Source organism: Tachysurus vachellii, chromosome 2 (genome assembly GCF_030014155.1).
Source record: "Tachysurus vachellii isolate PV-2020 chromosome 2, HZAU_Pvac_v1, whole genome shotgun sequence".
Classification (NCBI taxonomy): domain Eukaryota; kingdom Metazoa; phylum Chordata; class Actinopteri; order Siluriformes; family Bagridae; genus Tachysurus; species Tachysurus vachellii.
In genome coordinates this window covers 38,300,961-38,310,960 of record NC_083461.1, presented here as the reverse complement: position 1 = coordinate 38,310,960, position 10,000 = coordinate 38,300,961, and the positions used below count along the sequence as shown (strand labels likewise).

The 10,000-nt window shown below is 44.9% G+C and overlaps 1 protein-coding gene across 1 annotated transcript in view; it reads left to right on the top strand.

Moving 5' to 3' along the window:
- The window catches only part of rnf38 (ring finger protein 38), a 29,793-nt gene extending 21,108 nt beyond the window's left edge, over positions 1-8,685 (top strand). The window contains exons 4-13 of the mRNA XM_060864605.1: positions 1-133; positions 212-470; positions 563-736; positions 2,569-2,745; positions 2,866-3,027; positions 3,118-3,221; positions 3,312-3,399; positions 3,823-3,944; positions 4,700-4,799; positions 5,734-8,685. The exon at positions 1-133 is cut by the window's left edge and continues 61 nt beyond it. Coding sequence (XP_060720588.1) covers positions 1-133; positions 212-470; positions 563-736; positions 2,569-2,745; positions 2,866-3,027; positions 3,118-3,221; positions 3,312-3,399; positions 3,823-3,944; positions 4,700-4,799; positions 5,734-5,796 — 1,382 coding nt within the window. The 3' untranslated portion in view covers positions 5,797-8,685. The remainder of the gene's footprint in view (positions 134-211; positions 471-562; positions 737-2,568; positions 2,746-2,865; positions 3,028-3,117; positions 3,222-3,311; positions 3,400-3,822; positions 3,945-4,699; positions 4,800-5,733) is intronic.
- Positions 8,686-10,000: the final 1,315 nt, after the last annotated feature.

Below are 10,000 nucleotides of genomic sequence, written 5' to 3'. Positions count from 1 at the left end.
CCTCCGCCCCGCCTTCCACACCGTCGCCGCCCATCAGGCCTTGGGAGCTCCCGCCCAGTCGCAGACCGCACCCCTATCCTCACTCACACTACCATACTGAGCGCTGTCACACACCCGCCAGACACAGACGCAGGTATGTTGAAGTGGATTTTGCTGATTTGTTGATATTGTTAATGTTGAATGATGATGATTCTGATCTTTGGTGTATCAGCCCTCCTGCACGGCGTCAGCGTGCCCGGCGTGATCGCCTCACTCGGCTTCATCATGGCTCACCTGGAGGGCCCCAGGACGAGAACTATCGCCACCCTCCTCATCCTCACACACACGCTCTTCACTCCTATGGCCCAGCCGTGCCCCCTCACCCGCCGACGGGCACCGACGAGCCACGCGCATTCCACCCTCCTGCTCTGTCACCACGGTTACTTCATCCTCAGCAGCAAGGCACTATGGTCATGGACCTCCACGAACAGGTAAGATGGTGGTTAGGGTGTGATGAAGATCAAAAAATGCAATCTATTGTGTTTATCATAATGAAGAATAAGTGTGTGTGTGTGTGTGGTAGCTTCCTCAGGGTACAGTCCCCGTATCATACACAGTGTCTCCGGTTGCAGCCCACGCCCTCCCGCCTCCTCTCTGTACAGGACAGCATATCCCAGCATGCTCGTCTCAGCAGCAGGTGCCAGCTTGCTCAGTGGTCTTCAGCAGCCAGCAGCACTACCCAGTCTGCCCACCTCCGGTGTGTGTGTGTTATTGTGTGTGTGTTATTGTGTGTGTGTTATTGTGTGTGTGTGTGTTATTGTGTGTGTGTGTGTTATTGTGTGTGTGTGTGTTATTGTGTGTGTGTGTGTTATTGTGTGTGTGTGTGTTATTGTGTGTGTGTGTGTGTTATTGTGTGTGTGTGTGTGTGTTATTGTGTGTGTGTTATTGTGTGTGTGTGTGTGTGTGTTATTGTGTGTGTTATTGTGTGTGTGTGTGTGTGTTATTGTGTGTGTGTGTGTGTGTGTGTGTGTGTGTGTGTTATTGTGTGTGTGTTATTGTGTGTGTGTTATTGTGTGTGTGTTATTGTGTGTGTGTTATTGTGTGTGTTATTGTGTGTGTGTGTGTGTGTGTGTGTGTTATTGTGTGTGTGTGTGTGTGTTATTGTGTGTGTGTGTGTGTTATTGTGTGTGTGTGTGTGTGTTATTGTGTGTGTGTGTGTTATTGTGTGTGTGTTATTGTGTGTGTGTTATTGTGTGTGTGTGTGTTATTGTGTGTGTGTGTGTTATTGTGTGTGTGTGTGTTATTGTGTGTGTGTGTGTTATTGTGTGTGTGTGTGTTATTGTGTGTGTGTGTGTTATTGTGTGTGTGTGTGTTATTGTGTGTGTGTGTTATTGTGTGTGTGTGTTATTGTGTGTGTGTGTGTTATTGTGTGTGTGTGTGTTATTGTGTGTGTGTGTTATTGTGTGTGTGTTATTGTGTGTGTGTGTGTGTGTTATTGTGTGTGTGTGTGTGTTATTGTGTGTGTGTGTGTGTGTTATTGTGTGTGTGTGTGTGTGTTATTGTGTGTGTGTGTGTTATTGTGTGTGTGTGTGTTATTGTGTGTGTGTGTTATTGTGTGTGTGTGTTATTGTGTGTGTGTGTTATTGTGTGTGTATATGTGTGTGTGTTATTGTGTGTGTATGTGTGTGTGTTATTGTGTGTATGTGTGTGTGTTATTGTGTGTGTGTGTGTTGTGTGTGTGTGTATGTGTGTGTGTTATTGTGTGTGTGTGTGTTATTGTGTGTGTGTGTGTGTTATTGTGTGTGTGTGTGTGTTATTGTGTGTGTGTGTGTTATTGTGTGTGTGTGTGTTGTTGTGTGTGTGTTGTGTGTGTGTGTGTGTGATTGTGTGTGTGTGTTATTGTGTGTGTGTGTTATTGTGTGTGTATTTGTGTGTGTATGTGTGTGTGTGTGTGTGTTATTGTGTGTGTGTGTGTGTGTTATTGTGTGTGTGTGTGTTATTGTGTGTGTGTGTGTGTGTTGTTGTGTGTGTGTGTTGTTGTGTGTGTTGTTGTGTGTGTGTTGTGTGTGTGTGTGTGTGTTGTGTGTGTGTTATTGTGTGTGTGTGTGTTATTGTGTGTGTGTGTGTGTGTGTGTGTGTGTTATTGTGTGTGTGTGTGTGTGTGTTATTGTGTGTGTGTGTGTGTGTGTTATTGTGTGTGTGTGTGTGTGTTATTGTGTGTGTGTGTGTGTGTGTGTGTTATTGTGTGTGTGTGTGTTATTGTGTGTGTGTGTGTTATTGTGTGTGTGTGTGTGTGTTATTGTGTGTGTGTGTGTGTGTTATTGTGTGTGTGTGTGTTATTGTGTGTGTGTGTGTGTGTGTTATTGTGTGTGTGTGTGTTATTGTGTGTGTGTGTGTGTGTTATTGTGTGATTGTGTGTGTGATTGTGTGTGTGATTGTGTGTGTTATTGTGTGTGTGGGGGAGAGCGAGAGAAAGAGTGAGTGAGTTGAGGTCTCACACTCGTTATACTCTGCTGCCCCCTTGTGGCGAATAGATTTTTCTTCGTTTCTGTTTGTTGTGTATTAAATAAAAACGTATTTCCTCTTTAGATGCTGCCTGCGTGTTCAGTGCAGCACTTACCTGTGCCGTACGCGTTTCCGTCACTGCTTTCCAGTGACTCTGCCTTCCTGCTTCACCCACCACACCACCTCTCGCACCATCACCACCCGCCACACCTGGCCCCGCCCACACACTTCCTGCCCTTCCAGACACAGCAGTCAAGATCAGTGAGTATTAGGCAGAGAGACACGTGTATAGAAACGCACAGGTTATATTTTGAGTTGTACCTTACAAGTCTTGCTGATGTGTGTGTGTGTGTGTGTGTGTGTGTGTGTGTATGTGTGTAGCCACTACAGAGGATCGAGAATGAGGTGGAGCTGCTTGGAGATCACCTGCCAGTAGGAGGCAGCTTTAACTACGCCCATTCGGGCCACCCAAGCCCCCTTCCTCCATCCACACAGTTGCAGTTCCTCTCTCACGACCCCCTCCCACAAGAGCTCTTCGGAGTGGTGAGTATTTTTAAAGCGGCGATTCCTTTATCGACGTATTCGCTAACGATTCTACAGAGCGGTTAACGTCTCTCGTTTTGTTCCACGCAGCCGTATCCACACTTCATGCCTCGACGCATCGCGGGTCGCCGGTACCGTTCACAGCAAGCCGTGGCTCCGCCCCCGTATCATCCCAGCCTCCTTCCGTACTTCCTGTGAGTTTCGGACAACAATATTCCAAGCTGTATTTCCGGGCTGTATAATATTATTATAATAATTTAATTTGCCTTTTTTTTTCTTTGTAGATCTGTTCTTCCAGTGCAGCCTACAGCGGTGGGGCCTGCAATCAGCTTAGAGCTGGATGTAGACGACGGAGAAGTGGAGAATTACGAGGTGAACGATGGTTTACGGTGTACACAAGCCGTATCCGCAGGGAGGGGGGAGGGGAGGGTTAGAGCCGAAGCATCGTAGCGTGGCAGGTTTCCATAGTGATTCAGCACCAACTAGTTATTACCCACTTTTTGTCTGTGCAGCATCATGGAGACTTAAACACACACACATAAATAAAACTGTCCACCAAACACACGAGGCGTGTCTTAAATACATCTAAAAGCGTTTACTAATCCAGAAGGTTCAGGTAGACCTTCAGAGATAAACCTGGATAAGTGTTAATGCAAAAAACGTGTGTAAACCTGTAGGTGAACGAGATCTGTAACCTCATAACGGTTCATAACTAAGGTGCTAATTATATCTGGTTATGGAATTTTTACACCAGCGTCTTAACGGTTCCTGTTGATTTCACGCTTGTGTGTTTAGGCTCTGCTGAACCTCGCCGAACGTCTCGGGGAAGCCAAACCACGCGGCCTGACAAAAGCTGACATCGAACAGCTGCCTTCCTACAGATTCAACCCCAGCAACCATCAGTCTGAGCAAACCCTGTGAGAAACACACACACACACACACATACACACACACACACACACACACACACACATATATATACACACACACACACACACACATATATATATATACACACACACATGCACACACATATATATACACACACACATATATACATACACACATATATACACACACACACACACACACACACATACAGACACAGACACAGGCGCCCCCCCACAGACACACCCACACACAGACCCACAGACCACCACCCCCCCTCCCACAGACACACACAAACAGTCACACACACAGACCCACAGACACCCCCCCCAGACACGCACACAAACAGACACACACACACACACACACACTGATCAATCTGATAGAGGAATGACTAGACAACTAACTGGGCTGCGATTGAACAGACTATTTCAGTGAGTGTGTGACCGCAGTAGTGACATCAACGGTGCCAATAATATTAGAGTGCAAACTTTTAATGATGTTAAAATCCGATACAAGATTTCTGCAGCAGAAATAGCATTGTGTTGAGCTGCTACTGAACACCGTACGTTTGTCTTGTGCCCTGTGCAGTTAGGATGGTGACTAGGATGTGATTATCGATCATGTAAAGTAAATCCCTAAAGCATGTGTTAAGCTCTGGTAGCTGTGGAAATGTCAATGTTTTCAGACAATAAAAAAAATTATTGATTTAATACTAAATATATATTTTTACATTGGTGTTCAGCCTAATTTAATCTGTGTGTGTGTGTGTGTGTGGTTTCAGGTGTGTGGTATGCATGTGTGATTTCGAGTCTCGACAGTTGCTCCGAGTCCTGCCCTGCAATCACGAATTCCACGCCAAGTGTGTCGACAAATGGCTCAAGGTTGGTGTGTGTGTGACTGTGTCTGTGTCTGACTCGGTGTCTGTGTTTGTGTCTGTCTGTCTGTGTGTGTGTCTGTCTGTGTGTGTGTGTCTGTCTGTGTGTGTGTGTCTGTCTGTGTGTGTGTGTCTGTCTGTGTGTGTGTGTCTGTCTGTGTGTGTGTGTCTGTCTGTGTGTGTGTGTGTCTGTCTGTGTGTGTGTGTCTGTCTGTGTGTGTGTCTGTCTGTGTGTGTGTCTGTCTGTCTGTGTGTCTGTCTGTCTGTCTGTGTGGGGGTGTGTGTCTGTCTGTCTGTGTGGGGGTGTGTGTCTGTCTGTCTGTGTGGGGGTGTGTGTCTGTCTGTCTGTGTGGGGGTGTGTGTCTGTCTGTCTGTGTGGGGGTGTGTGTCTGTCTGTCTGTGTGGGGGTGTGTGTCTGTCTGTCTGTGTGGGGGTGTGTGTCTGTCTGTCTGTGTGGGGGTGTGTGTCTGTCTGTCTGTGTGGGGGTGTGTGTCTGTCTGTCTGTGTGGGGGTGTGTGTCTGTCTGTCTGTGTGGGGGTGTGTGTCTGTCTGTCTGTGTGGGGGTGTGTGTCTGTCTGTCTGTGTGGGGGTGTGTGTCTGTCTGTCTGTGTGGGGGTGTGTGTCTGTCTGTCTGTGTGGGGGTGTGTGTCTGTCTGTCTGTGTGGGGGTGTGTGTCTGTCTGTCTGTGTGGGGGTGTGTGTCTGTCTGTCTGTGTGGGGGTGTGTGTCTGTCTGTCTGTGTGGGGGTGTGTGTCTGTCTGTCTGTGTGGGGGTGTGTGTCTGTCTGTCTGTGTGGGGGTGTGTGTGTGTCTGTCTGTGTGGGGGTGTGTGTGTGTCCGTGTGTGTGTCCGTGTGTCTGTCCGTGATTGTACGATTTCATAAATGAACACAGATTTAATAAGATTAATTTCTCCTCTGATCAGTTTTATTTCACCCCCACAGGCTAACAGAACCTGCCCTATCTGCCGAGCCGACGCCTCTGAAGTCCAGAGGGATTCTGAGTGACCAATCCTGACACTTCTGCTCCATCTCACACACACACACACACACACACACACACACTCACACACACACACTCACATACACACCCCGTCCCACCAGTTTCTGTGGACTTTTCCATTGTCTCAACACACTGGACTTCCTTCAAGACACACACACACACACACACACACACACACACACTTTTGTTTTCCCAACAGTAAAAGTTCTGTGACTCGCTCCTGTTGGTGTCACATTGTTGTTTTTCTGCAAAAAAGCACAGATGTCCGAACACACACACACACACACACACACACACATATATACACACACACACATACACACACACAGTTATACGAATCCCATCACTGCCATTTCTCTCATCTTTATTTCTTTATTTAGATTTTTTTTTTTTATTAAAATCTTCAGGTGGGTACAAGGTGACCGCTCATTGTGTGTGTGTGTGTACTAACATTCCAGATCGTGTCAATTTAGTTTGTGTGAGGAAGCAAATGCCACGGTGTGTGTGTGTGAGCGTGTGCATGTCTCTCCACCCTCAGCCTTTTCCTTTACAAATAAAAAATATTGCATATAAATGTATGTATGTATCAATATAGAGGGACAGAATAACACAAAAAAAGAAGAAATTGTGTTCTTTTCTTCCAAAAATGAGGAAATTTTTTTATCTATATATTTAGATGGGTGGGGTTTTGCTCAGTTATGATCTAGCAGTCTTATAGAATTGGAATACTGTGAGCTTGAGCGCGTGCGTGTGTGTGTGTGTGTGTGAGATGGAACACGTGTGTGTGTGTGTGTGAGAATCATTCGGTTACTTGTGTGTTATTTATCCTGTATGTGTGGTACAGAACACTGGCTTCCCGGTCTCATGTCTGCTCTCGTCTCTCATCGGCTGCAATCGCTCGTGTGTCAGGAGGCGCCCTAATAGTGGAATTTTATTTTTATAGGCTCTCCTGCCTTAAGAGTCCATTTATCTTTCTTTTCCGACACCCCGACGTTTTCCCGGAAAAGAAGGACGTAGTCTTCCTTCCATACCCATCTTTTTGTTGTTATTATTATTATTATTATTGTTATGATGATGATGATGTAAAATATCCTCTCTGGTCTTGGCAGGTTATTGAGTCACATTTCCACGTAGCATTTCGAGACAGAACCCTTAACTGTGAGCTCGGAGCTTGAGGAGAAGTCGTTTGTCACTCGTTCACGACACAAAGACCCGTTTGATTGCTAATAAAAACGCTCGTTTGCATTATCTTAAGCATTAACCACGCAGGTCTCTTTCAGTTTGTCGTCTCTTCTCGTTTCTAACACGAGTAAACTTTAAACTCCTTGCACAAGTTTTTTGTTTTTGTTTTTGTTTTGTTCACGGTGATCAAACCTCCCCCACCCTCGAGCTCTAGTTCACTCGGTTCATCCTGGTTTGTAAGGTTTGTTAACACGACGCAACACGTGCCGTGTTTTTCGAAGCGGAGTCCGTCAGCGGTGACGTATATATGTGACAGACAGAAACATAAAGATCTGAGTTTTTGCGCGGTGAGATCGTTACTGCCGCTGGTCTCTGTCGTCTACGGTATCTTCATACGAGCTCAGCACAAACTGAAACCTTCATGTTGGTGTTAAAGCGGAGAGAAAGTGACGTACACGTTCATTTGGGTTTCGTACTCAGCACTACATCGTTCAGCACTTAGGATCATTTCCCAAAAGCTGTGGATCAACTTTATCACAGGTGTAAAATCAGGTAGCACAGAGGTGTGTGTGTGTGTGTGTGTGTGTGTGTGTGTGTGTGTGTGTGCGTGTGTGTAAGAATGGCATGTTAGAATTTGCTTTATTTCACTTTATTATAAGACACAAACCAAACTAGTTTCCTTTTCCCATCACTCTTTCTCTGTCTCTCCCTTTCTCTGTCTCTCTCTCTCTCCCCCTCTCTCTCTCGCTCTCTCTCCCCTTCTCCCTCTCCCCCTCTCTCTCTCTCACTCTCCCTCTCTCTGTCTCTCTCTCTCCCCCTCTCTCTCCCCTTCTCCCCCTCTCACTCTCTCTCCCTCTCTCTTCCTCTCCCTCTCTCTCTCTCTCCCTATCTTGCTCTCTCACTCTCTCTCTCTCTCTCTCTCTCTCTCTCTCTCTCTCTCTCTCTCTCTCTCTCTATCTTGCTCTCTCTCTCTCATGTCTCTGATTCTCTGTGTAATAACCTGCCATAGACCCTTCATAGGATTCACATAACAGTGACTATCCCTGCCTCGACCTGGGTATGTTGTGCGCGCCAGTGAAAGTGTGAGCGAAGTGTAATAAACGGTTACATTGTCAAGCTCTCGTAGCTCGCAAACCCGTAGTGTCTTAACTGCAGTTGCCTTTCAGCCGTTCTCCAGCATCGTCCGGTTCAGCGTCACGTTTCGCATCGTATCGCGTCGCATCGTATCGCTGATACAGCGATCGAATCATCGCGATACTCCTCTAGTTCGTCTCAGATCACTTTACTAAACCTGACGTTTTACTTTATATGTATTTTCCCTCCTGCTTGGTACAATAGCAGTTACCTCATTTTTATTATTTATGGTGTTTTTATTTTGCTTTTGTTTTTTTTCTTGTTAAACGAATGAGAGCTTCTGATCCTTTTTTTTTTTTTTTTTAAGTTTTAATGTTTTCCATTAAAAATACAATTGTATCGTTTAACATGTAGTTTCTTATGTATAATATCTGTAACCAAAATCATTTGAAGGCTTGATATAAAAATTTTTAACAAACATTTGTACATTTTCTATGAGAGTTATTACTAGTAACGCTTTACTAAGTAGTGCAATGATTTTGTTGTTTTAGTTTGATTTTCCTCTCTGACCCAATTCCCAGTCTTTTGGATTTCAAAGGGTGGTTCAGTAATAAATGTATAATGTTCTCTTCCACAAACACGACTTTTTTTTTTATTTCCCTTCTCTGACGTTTCATTTTTCCATAATAACGACTCAGGGGCAACTTTAAATTAAAGATTTAATTCTTTAATTCTCTCCATGGCTGGTATCAAAAAATATTCATTGTAGGGCCACTGATAAAACCCTGATACATGATTTTAAATAAAACTATTTAATGTCCCTGTGTTTAAGTTTAAGATCATATTTGTTTATCTTATGCTTTTCATGCAGTAATGTTGGCAATGTCAGCTGTGACCAGCAGAGGGCGCCATAATACACCTTTATTAAAGGGTCTTTTTCTATTATATTAATAATTTGAAGGACAGACGGTAGGTCGTGGCAACTCGACGGCAAGAAATCAATGGAAAATAATTAGCTTTATTAGTTCTACTGAATGGTGGGAAGAACAACTTCACCAGGTTCACATGACCTCATGGTCCTGAAGTGTAAAATGCCTTGAAATCATTTGGGGAAAAATCTCTAAATGTTTGTTTGAAAATTGGAGTCTTTCCTTTATATCCCAGATTGAGCTACACCTCGGTTCCACCCGCATGCTGACGTATCACTGGTCAGATATTTCACAATGATCTGAACGCCCGAAAACGTTCAGTCTGATGAAGGGAATTGTATAAGATTTAGATCTCGTCTGCTTCATGACTGCTCTTAGCCAGGAGACGTGGGAAGTTTCTACAGTTGTGCTGTCCACTGACTTAGCTGATAAAATCATTCCTGCTTGTAACAAACACGTAGTAAATGTATTATTCATATGTCCCAGTGCGCAGCCTTGTCGAGTCCTGTGGTGCAGCTACACCACAGGTCTCATTGTGATCCTCAATGTACTGTAGATACACCACAAACTTCAATGAACCCAGTAAAGCAATTCCTATTTCCTCTAGTAGGGCTTGTGTTGTGGAGACCAGAGGTTATACTGGACCACATTTAACACATGCTTCACTGGACCTCACTGGAGCACTACAGACCCTACTGGGTCCAGTGGAACAGCTCCACAGCAGGTCCTGGTCCTGCCACTGAAGCTCCATCACAGGCTTTATCATTTCTCAGCTCCATTACAGGCCATTCGATCCCATGGTGTGGCTCAACCGTAGGTCTATTGAAACAACTTCACCATAGATATTATTGGGTCTAATAGTGCAACACAGATGCCTGAAACTGACTGGTGACTCCATTGCAGTCTCAGTTGATCCAGATGAACAGATCAACCATTATTATTATGGTTCCAATATAATTCTCTTTTGTTCCAACACCACAGCTCCACCACAGGCACTACTGGGGCCAAGAGAACTACATCACCA